A 23,480-nucleotide genomic window follows, 5' to 3' on the forward strand; every position below is an offset into this window, starting at 1 on the left:
TTGAGTCATGTTTTGGTATGTAGCAGTGTGAGGGCAGAGTGGACCATTTCGCCCCTACTCCTCCTTATACTCCTACGGAGCAGAATCCAATTCGTCAGCCACACAGCAGGTTTATGAAAACTGCTGTGTCTATTTAGAATTGAATGGAAACCTTCACTTAGCCAGAAGCAGGGGTTCCGAGGATATAGAAGATCTTCCATGTCGCTTTAGAATTAAAGGCTTTGTCGACAATGAGTATTGCTAACAGAGCATTCCATTTTAAAGACACATGGACGTTTTTTGATGTGCTGCAAGCACCAGCTTCGGCCTACATGAAGGTTCCCATTCAATTCTAAAACCACACGGCAGTGTTGGGAAAACTGCTGTGCGTCTTTAGAACGGACTGATTTGTAACCTTCTCACAGGCCCAAACAGTGGATTGGAGCACATGAAAGAACGGCCATATGTCAATGATCATTGCCAACAAAAAAAATGTATTCTAAAGACAGACTGTTTTTATGTGCTCTGATGTACACCTAGCCGGGGTAGATAACAGTGGAGGAATACATAGGAGCAAATCACAGTGGGGAAGCACCTAGTAATATATCACAGATATGCGGATGTCCCAGTAGAGGTGCACCTAGGAGTAAAGACACCATGGAGAACACCCAGGAGTGCATCACAGTGAGGGAGTACGTAGGGATGCTGAAAGTTAGGAATGTTCTCTGTAGAGATGCTGCACCATTATGGGAGAATGTACACAACAGAAAGACTCACTGTCTTCTCCTGTGAATCCTTCAACGCTTTAGGAATCTCTTGATCCTCTTCACTGAAGGCAAGTTCTTCATCTTTGCTGTCCTAAAAAAAGAAGAAACGACATATGAGAGGTGTGGAAATCTTTCGAATCCTCATCAACTCTACGAGATCAAAATAGTCAAATGAAATCTGGGCTCAAGATAGGACTAATTGGGGGGATTTGGGGGCATTTGTGCAAGACCCAGAGAACAGATGCCCAAAACAAAGGAGGGGGGTAAGATGCTATGAAGTTCCCTGAAAGAGTTGATGTCTTAAGAGTTTACATTTTCCTAGCAAGCTGCCTGGTCAACAATGGGCAGGATACATCCCCAACTGAGCCCTCATGTACACTAGTGTATTGAAATGTGTTTAAAGAATATTGATAATTTGCATATGTACCATTTACCCATTTTCACACTGGTAGTGACATTGAGCCTCATAACGACTGTGGCGGCCATGGTATGAATGGTGCCGGTTAGGGACCGGCACTGTTCATACCGGGCCGCCACATTACGAGTTCTGCAGCGGGTCCCGCTCTGCACGCCTGGCCAGACCGGACGTGCAGAGCGGGACCCGCTAGCAGACCAGGACGCTAACAACGGACCCGTCATTAACGGGTCCATTGTAAGCATCCTCCCCATTCCCTATGGGAGCTCAAATGGGAATGGGGACGTACCGGATCCGGGTCCCGCTAATGGGATATACACCACCAAACACTTGCAGTTGCTGTTTAAGGGAACGTTCAGTTCAATGCACTGAAGAGCAAGTTTCAACTTCTTCCTACACTTTTATTTTAAAACGAAACCATTCCGGAACTGTTTCTTTTTAAAATAAAAGTATAGGAGCTGTAAAAGGTAATAAAAAAGTAGAGGAGCACCGCTCCCGCTCACTTTGACTACACTGCATGTATTGGTAAAAAAAGACTTTAGGGTCACAATTAGAATGAACACATTGGGAGGTCTGCCCCAAAGAAGCTTTTAGTAAGGGATTGGTGCAATTGTAAACACTTTTACATCGGCGTATTAGTCCATGGTCATTTCTGAGATATCACAAATGTTTTTGGCCTTCTTTTTAGTCAATTTTAAAAAGTACGCTAGATGGATTAACAACAAATTAGCAAAAGCACGCTTTCAGGTCCAGGCACTGCTCCTCCCACAAGTTTGATGAAAGACCATCCTGCAGTTCGGGCTGTAGGTGCAAGCAACATTTTATTTTCTCATCCAAGTCAATCCTGATTTAGTCACCGAATTGTAGACAATAGTCTGTGAAAAAATGGTATAACATTAAAAGCATATACAGCAGGAAGGAAGTCGGAGGACATTATGGGGTAAGCAGATTGGAGTAACGAGATAGTGTTTAGGAGACGCTATTTTAGGCCAATACAGAGGGGTTTGGAGAATTTTGTAGAGAGGCTTGGAACTTCCATAATTCTGGCACATATTTTCCACAGCCTAGTGGGAATGCAATTGTGACTTTAATGAAGGCCCAGCAGTCACGTTCTTCTGTTGTATGTCCGTGCAGGGCATTCGCAGAAGGATGAACAGGAGAAAGAGTAACAAAGGAGGCACGTGTAAAGAGACAAATGTTTTGAAAGTTCTAAGTTGTTGTAAGTTCTACACTTAATCCTGTGGGCAACAAAAGGTGGAAATACCTTTCTAGCCTCTGTGTCTTACCCAAAAACTGACATAGAACACACAGCAACATGATAAATATTTTGGCATATAAAATTAGATGCTATTTTCAAGAAACTGAACACAAATGTGTTGTCAACCTGTGTAAGATAGACGGCTGAGCCAACTCTGCGCAGGGCACAAACTTCGAATCTGACTTGTCCATGCATTTTTACCAAAGGAGATTGAACCTTCTGAACTATCCTGCCAACTATCACAGAACAAGTGTTTCCTTGCACCAGAGAATATTTCTCATGTGTGTCAAAAAGCAAAGTCCAGAGTGCTACATGTCCATCAGTATCTCAGTACAAAACAGAGCACTGGCTCAGAATAAAGCATACCAGAGTCCCAGCATTAGCAGTAGCTCGGTATTAAGATTATCTTTGTGTCATCAATGGCTAGATATTACCATTGGCCCACCACTATCAATGGCTCAGTATCATTAGTGGGCTCAATCATCTGTGGTTACATGTCGTCGCTGGATGAGTACAATCGATAACTCATCATCACTGACTCAGTATTGTCAGTACCTTAGTATCATCAGTGGATCGTTATGTTCAATGGTTTGCCATCATCAATGGTTCAGTATCATCAGAGATATAAATAGATCAATGTCATGGTCCCCTCAAACCTTACTGGCACAGTAATGTATTGTCGGTATTGTCTGTGATTCCGTGTTTGTTCTGTATCAACAGAGGAGTAAGGACATGAATGACTCAGGCAGCTTCAGGTACCTCTCTAGCCTTCCAATGTAGATGTTTTCATGCTAGAAAGTGGGCATTGCTGTGGCAAACTCATTACACATGCAGACAACGGTTTGCAGTGTCTGCAGCATACTGGAGCAGCAGCTAGTACTCAAACATGTAGGTGAGTGGATAGATTAGAAATACAGCACGTTTCTGTTTGTGTTTACGTTTTATAAATGTTTTTAATTGGAGCTCTCTATACAGCTAAATGCTGTACGTTCCATGGTTCCTTCTTGCCCTGTTATTTTTCAGAAGCACACATTAATTTTCTTTAACAAGCTCCATAAGTAAAAGATTTGAAAGACACCATTCTGAATCTTATTGGAAGCAAAACTACGAGGATATCACAGATTTTAAAACTGGATTGTCTGGGTGTGTGGTACCTAAATAATGATATACTGATGTACACTTTCTAGCAATATCTGGTGAAGTATTATCTTTAGACCAATTTAATCACTGGCTTCATATAAAAAATGGTACAATATTATCAGTGACTTCATATTATGTTTGGATCGACATCATCAGTAGGTCGCATCTTCTTTGTGCAATAACAATAGTGGATCAGTACCAGTAGTAACACAGAATCGGCAGTGCCACTGAATTATCAATAGCTCAGTACCGTTAGTGGATTAATATCATCAATGTCTGTGTATCGTCACATTTTCAGTTTCATCAGTTGCTCAGTACTATTAGCAACTATGTGTCATCAGTGGATCAGTATTAACAACGGATGGTATAATTAATGTTTGAGTATTATTGAGGCACAATATTAACAGTGACTTGGTATTGGCTTTGTATTGGGAGTATCACACTTTGTATTGTCAATGGATAAGTGTAATCATTGGCTTAGGAATAGTGGCTCAGTATCATCAGTGATTCAGAATCCTAAAGAAGGCCTTTGCAGACTGGAACTGTGTTCTTGTGATTCCCTTCTACTTCTACTATGTGCTTTACTAAACTTCTACCTCCCGCACCCGAGCCATGAATCATGCCACTGATCTGACAGCTGAGGACCACCATGCACCAACATCTCCACTGCTGTTACAACAATCTAATCTTGTTTTTACGGTGCTATCTTTGCAAACAATTTTCCACCCTGCAATCCATGCTGGCAATCCCTTGTCCTAGCTCCATCTCCTCCTCTCTGCTAATTAGAGGTGAGAAAAATGTTCACCCGTGAAGCGAATAGTGCGCAATCCGGACCCATAAAATCAGCATTACTTTTTCACTGCCACTGAAATTTAACCCAGGTTTGTGCGATTTCATGCAAAGCGTGGTGTTTCGTTCCTATGCGAGTTTTGTGTAGCATCACGAGAAACTTTGCACTGGTCTTTTCTTTCAATCTGTGCTAGTTTCCTGCAGCGGCATGAGAAACTTCATTGTTTTTTTATTTGTGAGCAGTTCGCAAAGTGAAAAGAAACTTTGAGAAAGTATTTTATCAATTCGTGCTAGATTCGCGACACCAGAATCTTCACACAGGAGTTTTTTCAATCTGTACCAGTTTCGTGCAGCGGCATGAGAAAATTCAGTCAGGTCTTTTTCGATTCGTGCTAGGTTTGCGCAGCGGCACCTGAAACTTCGCGCAGGATTTTTGTTCGATTCGTGGTAGGTTCGCACAGAGGCAGGAGAAACTTTGTGCCGCTCTTTGATTCATGCACTGGCCTGAAGAACTTAGGCAGCTTTGTGTTTGATACGTACTAGGTTTGTACAGCAGGACAAAAGAAACTTTGTGTCTCGCTTTTCGATTCCTGCTAGGTTCACGCAGCAGCACAAGAAACGTTATGCTGCCCTTTTCAATTCCTTCCAGGTTCACGCAGTGGTACGAGAAACTTCACGTGGCTCATTTTGGTTTGCGAGAAGGCACGAGAAACTTTTCTCCGTACTTTTGAAAATGCAGGGGTGGCGGAACAGCAGCGAAGTGGATCAAAATCTTCCAGATTTCGCTTCTGCAGCAGGCATAACAGAAGTTAACAATTTTGCCCAGCCCTAAAGCTAATGACTTTGGCCTCCATTTCTCATCTAAAATCACCATCATCAGAGACACCCTCACTGAACTACTTAGCAATCCTGCCCTATCATTCTTATATGCCTGCCCCAACCACTCATGCAGAATGTACTCCTCTGCACCAAGCTGCCAGCCCATCCTATGCTCCTATCGAAGCAGTTGCTTTACAGAATCTAAGGGCACCACCCCTGTTTAACTGCTTTTCCTGTCCCCCTCGAACATTTTTCTGGACTCAGGGACCTTCCGAGTGTATTGCATGTCAACAACCCTTTCACCCATCTAAGGAAATTGTAAATCAACATTCCAGCCACTTATAGGTCTCCCCTTCTACAACCTTACAGTGTTATTTTATTAAAACAGATCACATACCACCTAGACAGTAAGAATCTCTACAAACTCCTCCAATCGGCGTTCTGCCATAATAATTCCACCAAAACAACACTCAGACCCGTCTCACTTCATCCCTTCTGATCACTACTCCAAACTATCCTCACAGTTGATCCCTAAGGACCTCCAGGTGCCTTTGACACTGTCATCCATCCAAATCTTTTTTGTATACTCCATCTAATCCTCTCATGACTTTGCCCTTGAATGGATAACCTGTGTCGGGTAGATTGCTACTTTCCACCTACTAGAACAACAACACCTCATCTTACACCCCCTCACAGTGGGTGCTCTCCATGAATTAATCTTTGGTCCCTCTATTCACACCGGACACCTTCTGTCACCTAACCGATCTCCTACTGTGGCTTCTCCTGCAACTTTTACTGATCAAACCAACTTATTGTTAGTCTTCAATTTTAACAAGGACCTAGCCACTCGTATCTCCACAGCTCTTTGCTATCCTTCACAGGTGGGCACTCCCCTCTCTGGTACTCAACTATTCCAAAACCGTGCCTGTGATATGGTGTTCGAGAGGGTGACCTAGGTGGACACAAATAAACCACGCTCACAACATTGTACACCCACCCGAACTGTGCATGAATGGAAAGATTCTGCTTGCTTTGCCCCTGTACTCAAAACATCCAGTCATTCCCCTCATAAAAAAGCAAGGGGCTGACCTGAGCCTACGGGCTAACTTTCACCCTGTGTCTCTCCTTCCGTTCTACTCCAAAGTCCTTGAAAGTGTTGTATTCAACCATTTTATGCATTTCTTAGACATCCACAACTTTCGAGACCCCCACAAGCAGGTTTCCGCTCCTGTCACTCTACGGAAACTGCTCTCATGAAAGTGTCCAATTTGATTGCCTTTGCTAATCACTCCAACCTATCCTCGATCCTAATTCTTCTTGACTGGTCTGCTGCCTTTGACACCGTCGATCATTCTGATCTCCAGAATGCACTCTCTCTTCTTCCGATTCACGGTCATGCCCTTGCCTGGTTTGAATCCTACCTTGCAAATTCTCTGTCTCCTGGAGCAACAACACCTCTCAACTCACTCTTCTAACTGTTGGTGTTCTACAAGGCTCTCAGCCTCACAAGTTTGCCAGTCCGGTAGTAGTGGCCCCGGGAAGCTACTGGCGCCGTTACTACCGGACCGGCAAATTACGAGTTTTGCTCGTGGGTGCCTTTCTGCCCGCCAGGTATTACCTGGCGGGCAGAGCGGCACCCGCGAGCACAACTCGTTGGATGCACTGGCACCATTCATGAATGGTGCTGGTGCATCCAACCTCCCCATTCCTAATGAGCCATATGGAATGGGGAGTAATGAATACCGGCACACGGCAATGGGGCGGACCGGGTCTGCCGGGGTCGGAATGCCCCCGTACATCCCCATTGCCGGGTGCCGGTAATTTCACGAGTTTGGCGGCCCTCTGTCTTGGATCTCTTTACACTCTACACCTCTGCTCTTGAGGCACTAATCTCCTTTGGGTTCGCGTACCAACTCAGATGACACCCAAACCTTTGTCTCTTTTCTTGAACTCTCCTCTGATTCCTCTATCAACATTTCAAACTGTTTCTCTACCATTAAATATTGGATGGCTTATCACTCTCTGTTGTTAAACTCTACCAAAACAGAGGTACTCTTCTTCCCTGCCAAAAGCTCTCTCTCATAGCTTCCTCTGCCTATCCAGTTCCCACATGACACTCTCCCCTATTCTTCTTCAACTAGAAAACTCAGCATCATCTATGACCCTTCTCACACCTTCTCTACTTTCATCTCCAAAACTGAAACAGGAGCTTGCCTCAACCTCCTAAATATTAGGAAAATCAGGCACCTACTTCCTTTAAACACTGCCAAGCATCAGAGGCACAGGCAGGGTATGGCCCGAGGGGCAAGGCCCACCCAAAATCTGTAAATGCCCACTCAGCAGCGCTGTGTGGGCATTTACAGATATTTCTGTCAGTGCAGTGGGCCCAACTAATTTAGCATCAGGCCCCATTTGCTAGACAATCCTGGCTACGCCTCTGCCAAGCATCTCTTAAACACTCTTGTCTTTTCTAATCTGGACTACTGTGCCAGAATTCTCTTTGGTCTCCCCAACTATGCTTTCTGTCCTCTCAACAAGATCATTGACTTTGCTACCAGGACTCTCTATGAACTCCCCAACTTCACACCTACTTCCTCATACCGTCATCAGGCTGGATGGCTGATGATGCAAAACAGGGCCAGATTTAAATTTCTTCTCCTGGTTCACAAATCTATCCATAGTAAGGCATCACTGAATGTATCCTCCTCTATCCAAATCTACAAGCCTTCTCCTAATCTCTGCTCTGCCTCCTCGACTACCCGTGTGGCTCCTTGCCCTCCCTGTGCTTCCTTTAGCTTACGCGCTTTCTCTCTTCTCGCTCCACTTGCATGGAATTCTATTCCCCTGACACCCGAAAAACAGTCCACACTGATTTGATCAAAACCAAACTAAAAGCCTACCTCCTCGCCTCTGAGTTAACCTCTTAACCTACCTCTCATCTGCCTGCTAGCTAACATCTTTCCCTCGCCTTCAACCTGCCTCTGTCCCTCAATTCCTCTGCCTCCACTGTAGCAGTTCACCCATCATGGTCACATCTCGAGCACAGCTGGGTGTAACGTCTACCATGTCCAATGTTGGTTGTCCTTAATCTATGTATGTCCACTTATGTATTGTGCCCAGTGGCTGTTCCATTTACTCCACAAACTTGTCAGAATGTCCCTCAAACTCACCCATTGTAAAAAGCTCACTGCTTCCCATAAAATCTGATTGCTTATCTATTGTATGTTATTTTGTGATCAAAAGAATATTGTTCCTCCTATGTATAAATACAAAAATATATAAAAATAAAAAAATGTAACCTCACAGGTAAAGCAAGGGCACCCTTACCCCTGGTGCATTATAGAGCGCCCGCTGCGAACAAGGTCTAACAGATCTTTCCCCTGTGTGTCCCCCTACACTGTACAATGTGTACACCAAGCCACCATTAGACTATCTCGATGCCTTGGGAATCTCATATACAAATTACAGACAACACCAACATTCTTATCCCCCTCAATGGTGACCACCAGACAGGCACGTCCAGAATCAACAAAACCTATGAAACCATTCAATCTTGGATGGCTGGACATAACCTCTGCCTCAATGACGATAACACTGAACTTCTACTCATTGTGCCCCCTGCACGCCTAAAGAAACTACCCCAGAAATACAAATCCTTCACCATTGATGGCCACATCATATTTGTTGCCCCTTCTGTCAAGACCCCTGGGGTCTACCTTGATTCATCCCTTACTATGACCCACCATGTCAACCACATTACATCGGCATCAGGATATGCCATCTAATTGATAAACACTAGTAAACCCTTCCTCACCACCACTAATCTCCTGGAAGTTGCCCAAGCACTCATTGCATCGAAACTCGGCCATTGTAACTCTTTACTCTGTGGCACCTCAGAGAAAAACCTTGGCAAACTGCAAACAATCCAAAACAATGCACTCAGAGCTGCTCTTTGACAAACGGGACCATATATCAGCAGCTAGGAAAGCAGCCCATTGGCTCCCTGTTAAGGACAGAATCAACTTCAAAATTCTCAACCTTACACACTGATGCCTCTCTAACTACGCACCAAGATACCTTGCGGACAAACTAAAACAACATGACTCAGAAAGACCCATAGAACTGCCCACAGACAGTGCCTTGTCATGACAAGGTTCAAGCATTCCAAAGCTGGGGGATCCAGCCTCCCAGTCTGGGCACCATCACTATGGAACAAGCTTCCCCCACACCCAAGAGGCAAACCCTCCTACAATGTCTTCAGAAAGCATATGAAAACTGTTGTTCAACTGACCTCCTATCCCTACTGCCTCACCGGTTCTATATGACTGTTCCACCCTGTAACAAGCACCTAGCTGACTATGGGCTTTGCACGCTTCCATAAATGTACAAATAAATAAATATAAATAAAGGCGAGCCGGGAGGAAGCACGGGCAGAGTAATCAAATGACAAGAGGGCTGCTGATGCACTATAGCTTTGCACAGGGAGAAATGTATAGTCCCGTAGTGTAGCTCAACACACGTACCCAACCCCCAAGATATCGAGAGGTGACTGCTGAGGACAGAGTTAAGTGGTGGGGAAGCTCAGACTGGGACAGAGAACAACGAGGGAGACTTAGCAATGACATAGTGGTGCACCGCACCAGGACAAGAGCGAGCCCACCAAGCGAGGGTGGAGGCATGGTGCCTGAAGAGTGAGGATGCCTGAAAAACCCGGGGAATCACTGCAAGGCCCAACAAACCAAGACTGAGGCAGTGGGAGGCAGAAGGAAGGAGACAACATTACAGAGGGATGCCAGAACAATTAGATGGTGTGGATCACACACAGTAAGATATCCCAATAGACAGAGGGAGGGAGCAACTGAGAGATCTGTACCTCGGATATACAAATCTCATCACATCTGGATGTGCAGGGATGCCTGTCAAGGACAGAGTAGGTAGCGGGGAAGCACGGACTTGGACAACTAAGAACGAGGAGTGAATGACATTGGTTCCTAGTGATTGCATCGAATGCCAAAGCATCGAATGCAAATGCATTGGAAAACATGCATTGAAAAAATGCATTTTTTAATTTTTTTTTAATGGGGGGGTCCAACCCACCGCCGTTTTTTTAACCACTTAAAACCCATTACAATAAAAATAAAACCTTTACCTTTAAAAAATGAATTTTTTTCGATGCTTTTGCATTCAATGCTATGTTTGTCATGATGCCTACCCCCGGGCATCCGGACCAAGCCCATCAGCCCCGGGAGCAGGCATCCAGGTGCTTACTAAAAGCCCAGCAGCCCCGGGTACAGTCCAAGCGCCATTGGCACCAGGCTCATAGAGGAAATCAGTCCTGGCGCCATAGGCGCCAGGCTCATGTACATTACTTACCTCATGCAGACCATGCTGCAATGAAGTCAAGCCAACGGGAGGCCTGAATGGGACTACTTTACTTCAGGGACTATTCTTTTACTCGGGTGTGGTTCTGGGGGAACTTCTTACCTGGGACTACTTTGAAGGCTATTTAAACCACGCCCGAACAGCAGCACATGCTTCGCGTTATTCTGCATCCAGCAGCGTAACGCTCACTGTGCCTGCAGTCAGCATCCAGTCTTCTGCCACGCCTGCCTTGAATCCAGAGCTCCTAGAAAAAGAGGAAAGAAGGAAAGGTTAGAACATAGACATTATTTTAATTCCTTAACTGATTCCGGATCCATCACATCCTCGAACTTGGAAAGGACATTATTTCTGCACGCGTCGCATCGCCAGCTGCAGCGCTGCGCCATACTCACCAGTCCCCACAGCATTTTTCGATTCGGCTCTGCCTCCATCATTTTCCTCGCCGAACTCCAGCATCTAGGGGACAAAAGAAATATAAGGTGAGCCGAGAGAGCCAACAAATACAATCTCTTTTTACCACCATAGATTTACCTGATTTACCACCAGAGGCATTATTCTTTAACATCCCGCAACTTCTAGCGCCGCACCTGTAAGGAGGGAGAAAACAACAAGTTAAATACACGCATCTTTTACCGGACAGTGTTGGGTAATACAGACTCTTACCTGAGCGCCATCAGCTGCCACAAGACAATCTTCTCTTGGCCCAGCTGCAACACAAGAAGGGAATGGGACAAGAGTGAACATAGGACATAATGAACTCTTTGGACTTTATACTTACGGGTTCTCACCAGGAACCTCGGAGTCAATATTCACCCGGAACTCTTCCAACGCCTTCGAACCAGTGAAGTAACTGGTATCTACGCGCCCCTGCATTCCACGCAGGATGGAGAGCTCATCATTCAAAAACATAAGGTGAGATTACTGAAAGGGAATATCGGAGGTGATTAGTGGGGATAACAGTGGGGTGCCATTACTAGAATCCACGGGTGGCTAAATCCCTTTCTCCACTTGCAGGAGAATACTTCTACGGGTCAAGCAGACGAGATTAGGCGGGCCAGTCCAGTCTGTCATCTCTGCACTACGCTTCACGCCGAAGGAGACCGCAGCTGTCCGGGTCCGATCGACGCCCCTGTGGGAGCCAGGTGAGCGTAACAATGTTTGAGAGAATCACTGGATACCAATGACATTAGCATAATGGTGCACCATGACAGGACAAAAGCGAACCCGGCAAGTGAGAACAGCGGGCTGGTGCCCCAACAAGGAGGTTGCCTGAGACACCCAGGGATTACTGGGAGAGCCAACAAATCAAGACAGAGGGGACAGATGGCAGAAAGGCAAAGAAAATATCACAAAGGGGTGCCAGAATAAGGAGATGGGGTGGACATCACAAAGCAATCTCGTTCCAAAGTGGGCAAAGCATAGGCCCAAACTCAGACACACAGGACCCGAGAGGGAGACCTGAGGGAGAAAATAACACTGAGACCACGAGACACCAGGAGCAAGAGAAGACCATATGGACAGAAAGGGGCAAAGGCTATAAAATAATGTGGAGGTTTCCAGACTGGTCAATGAGCTGAGGGGACCCTAGGAAAACCCTGGGTATGACAAAGGGCCAAGACAAAAGAGATGTGGAACACAAAGAGGGGAGGAAAGCCAACCTGAGTCAGATGCACTGTAGAAGTGACGGAGAGGATCCAAGAAGAGACAGGAACCCCCTACGAAATGCGTTGACCAGAGGTAAATGTGAGTTGGGGGGAATACGCATACCTGAGAAGGAGAGTGGAGGAGAAGCAAAACGTTCATAGGTCCACAATACTATTGAGAACAAATTGAGATGGGGCCAGGGAGTGTGAGCTTCAGGTGCACACTCACCCAGGCAGACTTTGAAGAGACCCATCTAAGACAGATAGCGGCCCTTGTGATGACAGTAAAGGAGGAGGTTTCAGGCATAAAAGGAAACATTTATCTAGCAATTGCTGAAAACAAACGAGAAATCAAACACCTCATGTCTAGACTAATAGACATGGAAGGAGAGTTGTATTATGTGTCCCAACAAATGGCACAAATGTTGAAAGAGGTAGAGGACCTGGTCGAAAAATTTAAATGGCTGAAAGATACGATTGAGGACTTGAAAAACAGATCCTGGAGGGGGATTATAAGAATCAGAGCTCTCAAAAAGAGGGAGAAGGACTCCACACTGATACATAAGGGTTAGAGCTATTTTCACTAACTGTAGGGCAAGAGAAAAGCAACCAAATCAAGATGGACCGCGTCTGAAACAGGGAACCAGGAGCAAGACCCTGCACAATTTTGGTGAAGTTACACTTTTGTAAGAACAAAATGAACATCTGTCAGCAGCCAGGAAAATGGGAAGCATATGCTTCAAATTATCTAATCTTTATTATTACCTATCACAATCACCATGGGGAAAAGGCCGGACCTGAAACTGCTCACGGATGAGCTGGTACGGAGGACATTGAAATACTGATGGCTGTTACCCACAAAACTGCAGGCCAGAATAAATAACAAGGAATAGTTAATTGAATAAGTGGAGGAGGGGGGTTGGCTATAAGGCATGAACTTGGCTGAACCGAGGTTCCCGCAGGAGGAAATCACCACAGAAGGACCAGAAGGAAGGAAATGCAGCAATGGTAACAGAAGGTGGATGAAAAGTACTTCCACTAATGGGAAAAGAATAACCTGAGAAAGAGGGAAAGGAAAGTGAGGATCCACTCATTCAGGTCTAATGAAAGTGGTGGAGGGTAGATCTACCGAAATCATTTTCATTAAAAGTCTGGGAGGAGGCTGGATGGGGAGCGGATGGTTGATAATCTGGGAAACGGGTGGGCGCATTCAATGCTTATATACTCCAGGCGATATCATATTGGTTATAGGAAAAGAAGATCATCACATTCAATTTCACTACTATACAGAAAGATATATGACACACCGTGATTCATTGTTGTGTATAGCCATAAAACAGAACATCTAGATTGCCCCATTAAGTTAAATGAGGTATCAGATGTTATGTGGCTGAATGTGGCTGAAACCAAAAAGAGCTCAGGACGGGTTCACAGAGCCATTTTACAAAACATAATCATCGATATTGGTGACATGCCTCAACCAACTATACAATACATTCAGGAAGGAAGGTCATATTTCTGAATGAGTAGAAACATTGAATGGGACACTCATCCCTAAAGCTGGTTTTATACAGCAGAGGAATGAGTTTTGTAACATTCGGAGGGCGATACACATTATGGACAAGGCATGAATGCTAACATTCCAAAGCGGCTGAGAGGGAGATTTCTACAGTGAAATCGGGAGACAATTTCCCCATTGGAATGCATTGGGGAAATAATTATTTTAGGCGGGAGAACATTAAAAATACCAGTATTTTTCACTCGAGAATAAGGAGTTTCCCGCCTAAATCGTGAGCGTTGGCATGTATGACAAGGACACATGGTCGCCAGGGCCCCTTTGCTCCTCATTTCAAACACTGAGAATGCCTTTCACCAAGTAGATTAGTCATTTATGTTGAAACTCCTAAAGAGGCTGGGATTGTTCTCACTCCCCCTTAACATTTACCTTCATGATGGAGTTGTCTGCACACAGGAGCAGATAATCCAATGAAATCAAAGGAGTAAAATGGGCAGGGGGACAGCATCAATTAAATATTTTTCCTGATAACGTCCTCTTCATGATTACTGATCCAGATGATTTGCTTCCTAATTTAATGCAAGAGGTTGACCAGTACACATCAGTCTAGGGTTTTAGGGTTTTTGGGTGAATTTTTCCAAGTCTGAAATCTCAATCTGTCCATACCAAGGGAACAAGGTCAACAAAGTGAAGATGATATCCCAATTTAGGTGGGCAACCGACACAATAAAATATTGTTGGGTCCAAGTAATACATCAAGAGAAAACTCTAGAAAGCGAACTGCCCCAAATTGTAAGGACAGATTTCTGTCTGACTGTGCCAAATGGAGGGGTCCCTACCTATCATGTCTGAGTAGGATAGATGCCATAAAAATGAATATCCTGCCCTGAATACTTCCAAGCACGTCCTATCCCAATAATAAAAGCAACACTAGACCAGGCCACACTTAGAATTGGGAAAAGGTAAATAGACATTCCATAAAATTACCTTTCCCTCGCCACTAACCCCCATATTAAGAAACCCTGGCTTATCCCCAGGGATGGACTAAGGCAGATTCAAGAGATGGAAGTCAGGTAGAGCTGCCAAATTAGGGGATATTTACAAGAACATGTAAGTTAAATCATCCCATGTGTTTACAGAACAATGCGGCTTGCGGGAAATAGATAGACTGTCATACTACCAGGTAAGTCATTGGGCAGTATCATCATAAATTCAAGTCAGGGATGCCTGAAATTAGCCCATTTTCAAACAGTGGACACACAAGCAACTTTATCCAAAGGGTTAATACAATGCATAAAATAAGCGGTGTTGCATAGCAATTTGCTATGCAATTCTGTCAGTTTGCTAATTAAATGGACACATGTGTAGCAAAGATAGCTATTTAAGTTGCCCTCTTCAATGAAAGCACAGCACACACTGCATTCCTCTCTTGCCCTCTGTGCTCTCTTCGCCTCTCAAGTCCTAATGGAGAGGAAGTGCAGCAGTAATCATCTCCTCCACTCTTAGTGCCAAAGGCATGTGTGGGAGCGCTATTTTTATTAAGCTTTCTATATATGATGTCTGGCAAAGGCCAGTATTTATATTTTATTTAAAAGACAATCCTGCAATTCCATTCCTAAAATGTAGGTTGTTACATAATGCATGATTAAAGTATTGCTACTGTAAAATATTGCATCATCTCCATGCTTACAGTAAAGTTTAGGTTAGTGTATCTAAATTTCATTGTCAACTATATTTCATTTTGTTGTGGAAGATGCATCATATTGACAAGTGAACACTTTAGAAAATGTACATGATCACATGATCTAATGCTTTTGAGGGCATGCCTAGTTCTGTTATCAGCAGGTTGCATAAATCTTGCAACTGGTTCTCAACCCATGTGCAAACCCATACTCCTTGACATTATATATCTCATCACCCAGTTGCTTTATATCAGGTACCCTGAAAATGAGATGACCACAAACTACAATATTTCATCTAGTTTTCCCAGTTCTTTGCCTGCTACTTAATCCACTCTAAGTCTTTCTTTCCTCGTATATAAATAAAACAAAGCAAGCTAAATTCTTACGCAAAGTAGTGATCAATAGTCCCATCCAATTTTTACATCTACAGATCTATTGTAATACCAAACACTGTAGTTAGCCTCCAGAGCTCGCTTTGCTTTATGATTGTGTCTGCATTATACATTACCACCTGCAGGAGACAGCTGGCTAAACTGTTTTCAGAGTCTTTTTATCATACCCATTTATTTGTGTCCATTCATGCATCTAACCTTTTACATTTTATAGACACTCAGCGGTGGCTCACAAAGTCTTTTCGCCCACTCACATAGTTGAGTACATTTATAGGATGGGCCAGTAGCATTTGCAAGAGATGTTTGAAACTTTTATTTAACATTTACTTTGTTTGCATTAAATGTCAAACAAACGTTTCACTGTGCATGGATGGCCTCTGGGTGGCATCACTGTGCCACAAAAAGTGGGTTTCTAGCGACATGTGCCATTGCACACTAATCACATTTTAAATGTGTTGTCCTCCATTGCTATGGGTCGAGTACATTTCTCTTAAATTGAATAGGGAAACTAAGTTACCCGACCTGCAGGTGTAGCTGAATGATAAAGAATTTGCAAGGCCTGACTCCTCTAGCTCATATCTTATTTCAGCGGTATGCAAAACTGGTGTATTGATCATTTCATGTCTTGGGTACTAATACATTCTGATGACTTGAATATTAGTACAGAATTGCTAATCAAATGGGTCTGTTTGCTAATCAAAAAAACTCTGCTTATCCATTTTTGAAAACTAATTTATGCCTTGTAATATCAAACATATATAGGATTTTTGTCACAAATCAACATTCTCAAACAGTGTCACAAGAGTAAGTTTGGCTAGAGAACTAGGGAGAGATCTCACAGAAGAAGACTGGGATAACGTCTCTGTGGAGGGTTGCAAAAGGTTAAAAGGGGTACAGAACCGAGAGCTTCAACTAATAATAATATACAAATGGCATTAGAGCCTATAGCGTAATGCAAGTGGGACCCACAACAGTCAGACAGAGGTTGGAGGGGTTGTGGCCAACTGGGAACAACACTACATGTTTGATAGGACTGCCCATACTTGTGTAACTGCTGGCTTGGACAAGATCAACGAGTAACAGGATATTAGAGGAATCCATACCAGAGGACCCTGCATTTCTATATTTTGTGTGGTGAGGAAGGGGAGGGGGAGAAATAAAATGTAGAAATGATGTATGCAGCTGGTGGTTGAAGCTAATGGTGCATTGCAAGAAACTGGTTGAAATGAGAGGCACCATCCGACACACGATGGTACCAGCAGATCTGGAACATTTTGAGTAGGGAAAGGATGACTTGTCTTCAACAACACTTTGAGTTGGATAAAGTGTGGACCCCGTTCATCCAGTATGAAGGCAGGGACTATGCAAACTTACATATACCTAAGAAAGTGAAAACATTAGGCTTACTACCGACCACCGCATGAATAAAACTGCTGCTAACGCTTACTATTGTTCAAATGTGATGACCAAGCAATGGGGGTATAAGGGAGGACGAGTTTTGATTTCTATTAATATTATGAATAATCGGATTTGCATTAATACCAAGAATTTAAACAGCCGGCTAATGAAGGATTTTAAAGCATACAAGATGCATTGCAAATGGTATTTGTGATCGCAGTAAGTGTGTTAAATGTGGTTATCCTCCTCCAACTTCCTTATGCCCCACTTCTTAATCTCTCTCTAACCTCATTTCTACCTGACTTTCCCAATCCAGCCATTAAGCTAGGGGTTTCTCTTTGATAGCAACCCTACATGCTAGCAGTGTAGTCCTAAAGGAGCCAGATTCTAATAAAAATCTACAAACTATGTCACTACCTCACCTGTCACACTACTAGAACCATGATATCCACTCTAGGCCTGCAAAGTCTTGACTACTGCTCCAGCCACCTGCTACTCCTCTTCACCCCTTTTCAACTTCGTTACCTCCACAAACTTTGATCTCTTTCGCTCCTCCCCACCTCTGTCTATCGCCTTGGCACGAGCTGCCTCCCTAAGCAGCCTTCCTATAATTTCCTTCAAGTCTTTACATCTGTCCACATGTTATCCCTCCACTACCAAGCTAACTCTACACCCTGTTATATCCCTGTGTGAACCCTGCATCTCAAGCCCTTTTCAACTTTTCTGCTCCCTGTTTGTCTTGTGCTACAACCCATCAGGGCTTCAGGATTGCCTTAAAACAACACCTTGTGTGTCAGGAAGGAGTTTCAAGGGGCCACAGAGGCGTTGCCCCATCTCTGAAATCATCTTCCCTGTTCCCATCAATACATGTTTGTAAACAAAGGTGTATACTGTATCTGTGCATGCCTGTAGATGCAATAATATATGTATATATCTGTACTGATAGTATAACTTGAGCTGTCACTGTCCCAGTTCCTCACCAGTAAGGTGATGATTTATCATTAGCACCTTGCTTGGGGGGAGCCAGCCAATCAGGTGGCTAGGAACGCGGGTTAAGACCAGCAATCTCAGCCCGTGTTCCAAGCCGTTTTATGGCCGGTTCCACCGGCCGCTATCTTCCACCCCTAACCCCGGACCTCTTTTTAAAATGACCCCCCCTCACCCCCAACTAACCTCATTCCACTACTCCATTATTGTAAAGCACCAGGAAACAGGCCTGGTCTGCCTACTATTCATTTTGTGTTTAAAAGCACTATGTTACCTTGGGCAAAAAATACATAGAAGTAAGTTAAGGATTTTGTATCACTGACTCAGTATTATCAGTTGCTTAGTATTTAGCAGTTGCTTAGTATTTATCAGTGGCTCAGTATTGTCAATCAAAAGGCACTGCCAATCAGCACAACCAGTGAGAGTATCCTGGGACCCGAGTTTGCATAGAACATTAGGTAAATAAAAGCCAAGACCCATCATTCCAGTGTTTTTGAGTTAATGATACAGGCCTGAACAATATAATGACCAAGTGTGTCAGTAAAATACCAGCAAACTACCACAACTCGATCACAATGTATAGGATCTTCAACCTTCATATTTGATGGCAGCGCACATCCACATAAGTACCAAATTCGGAACGTTGTGAGGCAGTACATTTTTATTAGCAAGCTGGGGGTGGATTGGAAAAGCTATGGAGCCACAATGGACCAAAAACTATTGCATGGTGGGGAGAGGGGAACTGAAAAATCATGGAGATGAAAAACGTCTAGAAAAGCAGCATCTTTGTAAAAGTAAAAAAAGATAAAATAGAAAAGAAAAACGAGAGACAGCAATAGAACGAAAGTGAACAAAAGAGAATACTCAGAAGAGTCGAGCTTGAACAGTACAAAGTGCTAAACATCAAGCGAGAAATGATGCAAATAAAGCAGGAGAGACTGATGAGAAGTAGGCCTAAAATCAAAAAACATAAATTGCAGGAACTTTGAGGGCAAAGCAAGTACTGTCGAGGAGAAAGTGGGCCCGTAAAGTGGCCAGATAGAAACATCAAGGCAGTACATCTCAAAACATATTTTCAAAGGCAAGAGTGCTCACTGTCAAAGGATGGTGATTACAACTTTTTCTCCCGTTGCCATATTTGAAACTCGTGTCATTTCGCTTAGCACACCATTACAAAGTATCATTTTTCTGAAGCAACACAACGTACCAAAACATCTGCGGGCTCTATTCTGAACATGGTTTTCTTTTGGTTATATAAATTGTTGCATTGGTACCAATGCATAAATTCATTTTCCAAAATTGATTAGCATAGCTTGTGAATGAAACTTTTCTTTATTAGCAAACAAAACCATTTGATTAGCAATGTTGTACTAATACTTTTATTGCCACCAAAAATGAGCAACAATACAGAAGTTGTGTGCGCTGCTGAAGGCATCAATCAGATGAGTCAGCGCTTGCAAACTCGTTCAAATTCCACTACAGCTGCAGGTCAAGTAACTTTGTGTACCTACTCTAAGAGAAATTCATTCAATTCATGGCAAAAGATGACAACACATTTAAATGTGCTTTCTGTAAAATGGTGCAGGTCACAACACACCCAGTTTATGTTTGGCACACTGCTGCCACCCAGAGCCAAGCCATGCACAGTGAAACTTATTTGACATTTACTGCAAACAAAGTAAGTGTTCAATAAAACTTTCAAAAAACCCCTGCAAATTGTACTTGGCCTTTGTAAAATCTACGCGACAATGCAAGTGGGCGAAAAGGCTTTGCAAGCCCTGGCTGAGTGTCTGTAAAACGTAAAAAGTTAGCTGCATGAATGGACATTAATAAATAGATATGATAAAAATGCTCTGAAAACAGTTTGGCCAACTCTCTCCCACAGATACAAATATATAATACAATTGTAATCCAAGAGCAAAGCAAGCTCTGGAAGCTAATCACAGTGTTATGGTAGTGCAGTAGACCTTTAGATGTACAGACTGGGTGAAATATTGATCACTGCTTTGCATAAACATCTAGTTAGCTTTGCTTGTTAATTAGGTAAGAGGAAAGAAAGTAAGATTAAGCAGAATGCATGGCCTAGCATGCAGGGAAATGAGCAAACTTGGAATATGTTAGTTTGCAGCCATCTCACTTTCAGGGCAGTTAGTATAAAGCAAAAGGTTCATACAGGTTAAAATGTCAAGGGTTTTGGGATCAGCTCATGGGTAGGACACCAGTTGCACAGATGAATGCAACCAGCATGTTATATAGCTATGTTTGCCGTCAAAAGCATTTGGTCGTGTGATCATGTACATTTTCAAAAGTATTCACTAGTCAATATGATGGTATCTGTGTGAAAATGTTGAATCGTTTACTGGAAATCTGATTTCGCTGACGGTTGTTTTTTTGCCCCAAATTAATATGGCACAGCCCCCCTGTATCCCTCATGTAATTTAATACCCCAACTACCCCTCCTCCCCCTGTATATTACGGTAAAATGCAAAGACAATGGGCTGGAGAAATCAGATTCCCAGTAGTTGCATTTGGTATTTTGGTATGATACCAATATGATGCATCTTCCCCAACAAAATGAAATATTGTTGACACTAGAAGATTTATATACAGAAACAAACTTTAGTGTAGCACATAGAGAAAATGCAGTATTTACAGTAGCAATGCTGTCATTATGCATTATGTAACTTTGCCAGACAGGATATAGTTAGCTTAATAAAATATCATCCTAGGCATCTCAGAGCGGGCACTGGACTGGCTGACCTTGTTCCCCAATGTCCATCCGTCCCAGGTTTTTCTGGGCTCTTTCTCCTCCCCCACCTCTATCTCCACCTGCAGCGACCCCCATGGCTCCAACCTTTCTCCCTGGCTCTTCAACACCTATCTTGCTTGTACACCTCATTTCCGCCTTCTCCCCCAACTTCCAGTGTTATGCAGATAGCACACAACTCATCTTCAATCTTCCCTCTGACCCGCTCCTTAACGCCTCCATCATTCCTGACTGCCTATCTGCCATCCAGTTCTGGTGTACTTCCAATGATCTCTGCCTCAATGCCAGCAAGACTGAGATCCTTCCCAGTGGGACTCATGCTCCCTCTTTCTTCCCCTCACTATGGCCATCTTCTTTGGACTCTCCCCTTTCTCCTTCGTCTGAAGCCAGAAACCTTGGAGTCATCTTCACTCCTCTCTTTCCTTCCTCCCTCATATTCAGGACCTTGCCAAGAAGGCCCACTTTCAACTCCACCTCCTCAAAGGAATTCTTCCTTTCCAACTTCCCCCAGAAGCTCAATGTCTCTAGAGCTCTGGTTCTCTCTATGCTAGACTACTGCAATAGCCTTTTTTCTTAATCTACTCTCTTCTTCTCTATGACCCCTCCAGCTAATCCAGAATAGGGCTGCAAGACTTATCCTTGCCCTCAAGCCAGGGACTGCATCTCTTCTGCTCTAGAATCTCTCCACTGGCTCCCATTTGCTGCAAGGATCAAATTCAAATCCATCTGCATCATCCATAAGGCTGTCTGGGGCCGGGGACCACGCCATCTACAAATGTCTCACTAAATATTCTCCCTCGAGATCTTTACGCTCCTCCTGTATCAACTCTGTGTGTCAAGCGCTTCACCAAACAGCGAACCGGTGGCCAATCTCTTTCCTCGGCAGGCTCCCTCCTATGAAACAGCCTCCCCTTCCTCTTCGTCTTGGGCCAGATCTCCTCAAATTCCAGAAGCTTTCCAAGACCTAACTTTTCACTTCCTCCTTCCCTTCTTCCCTCCCTCCTCTGCTAAATCCCACAGTTGCTGAGATTGTTGACCAGGGCCCTCATGTGTCCTTCTGGGTCCTGGTCTCCCATACCCAATCGCCTTCAGCCTCCGCCTGCTCCCAGCACTTGCCTTGGCACCCACTGGCCTATGCCACCACAGGCCTGCACTTATTTATTGGCACCCGACCACTTTCACCTAATCATTTAACAGCTGCTCACTCCCTGGCACTTCCCTCTTTGGTGCACCTGGCAGTTACCCAGAGTCCCTCATCCCTTCACTCACTCTGCACTTCTACGTTCTGAATGCTCACAAGGCCTAGTAGGTCTGCCTCTATCTTTCATTTTTATATTTGCTTTTCATTCCCATGTTCCCTCCCTATTTCTCTGTGGGCGCTTTGAAACACAGTTTACTTGATGTATAAGCGCCTTACAAATGCAACAAAAAAAAAAGAAATCCATACTTAAATAAAATACCAATTATTTCAGGTTTGCAATAATTTGAAAACGAAAAAAAATATTCTCTCCTAGTACTCTCACACAGGCCTTTGGCGCTTAAGAGTGAAGGAGAGGATTACTGCTGCATTATTTCTACATTAGCCCATTTGAAGTTGCAGTTAACAGAGAAAGGATGGTGGAGAGATCCCTGAAGGCAAGAGGAATGCAGGGTTTGATGTGCTATCATTGAACAGGGTAGCTTAAATAACTAGCTTTGCTACACAAGTGCCAATTTAATTAGCAAACCTACAGAATTGCATAGTAAATTGCTATGCAACAATGCTTATTTTATGCGTTGGATACAGAGGGTAAATGCACTTTGGTTGGCTAGCCGAACCTGTGTTGCAAGGATGGTCAATTTATTTGGAAGGTTACAAGGAAAGCCGTGTTTTTACAGCAAGGATCAGGAATTTTTGGGCTTGCATATTCAGTGATTAGCAAACTTTTCACAAATCTTGCACATTTGGTGAAATGAGGCAAGTGGTTGATAGGGGCCCATTGGTCATGTTTGACTTCTAATCTGGCAGTGGCTGGGACAGAGGGAAGAACATCAGCGTGAAGCTGGGATGGATGGCACAGCATCAACATAAATTAACAAAGGGGGGTCCTGGGAGTCCCTCTGCCAGACATTAGTCCTTGTTACGAGAGCCTTACCCAGACTCTTTAGCTCACTATCTTTCACAGAGGAGAACTATCCAAACCATATCAGTCTTTGTCCTGCCTTGGGGCAGTCCAGCACCAAAATGCTAGTCAATTTTCCTTTGAACAAGAGTACCAACAGCAACCCCAGACACGTGTTTCGGTCTGGTTGGACCTCATCAGTAGGGTGGAGCTGTGCCTCTCTAAGAATAGTGAAGAAGGGGTCCACGTCTGGATTCCCCTAGTAACTTAGGGAGACCTAAAGTTACTTAAATTATGCAAATTAACAAGGGGGGTCCTGGGAGCTAAAGAATCTGTGCAAGGCTCTCGCAACCAGGACTAATGTCTGGCAGAGAGTCTCCCAGGACCCCCCTTGTTTTTAGCATCAGCATAAGGCTTGGTTCCATGGCATGGTAATAGCATAAG

General features: G+C 43.8%; 1 protein-coding gene across 2 annotated transcripts in view; it reads right to left on the reverse strand.

Moving 5' to 3' along the window:
* The window catches only part of CCDC60 (coiled-coil domain containing 60), an 879,096-nt gene that overhangs the window by 485,542 nt on the left and 370,074 nt on the right, over positions 1 to 23,480 (reverse strand). For both annotated transcript variants that reach the window (XM_069619175.1, XM_069619174.1), the window contains exon 3: positions 757 to 837. In XM_069619175.1, coding sequence (XP_069475276.1) covers positions 757 to 837 — 81 coding nt within the window. The remainder of the gene's footprint in view (positions 1 to 756; positions 838 to 23,480) is intronic.

Source organism: Ambystoma mexicanum, chromosome 10, assembly GCF_040938575.1.
Source record: "Ambystoma mexicanum isolate Mex_15411 chromosome 10, UKY_AmexF1_1, whole genome shotgun sequence".
Lineage (NCBI taxonomy): Eukaryota > Metazoa > Chordata > Amphibia > Caudata > Ambystomatidae > Ambystoma > Ambystoma mexicanum.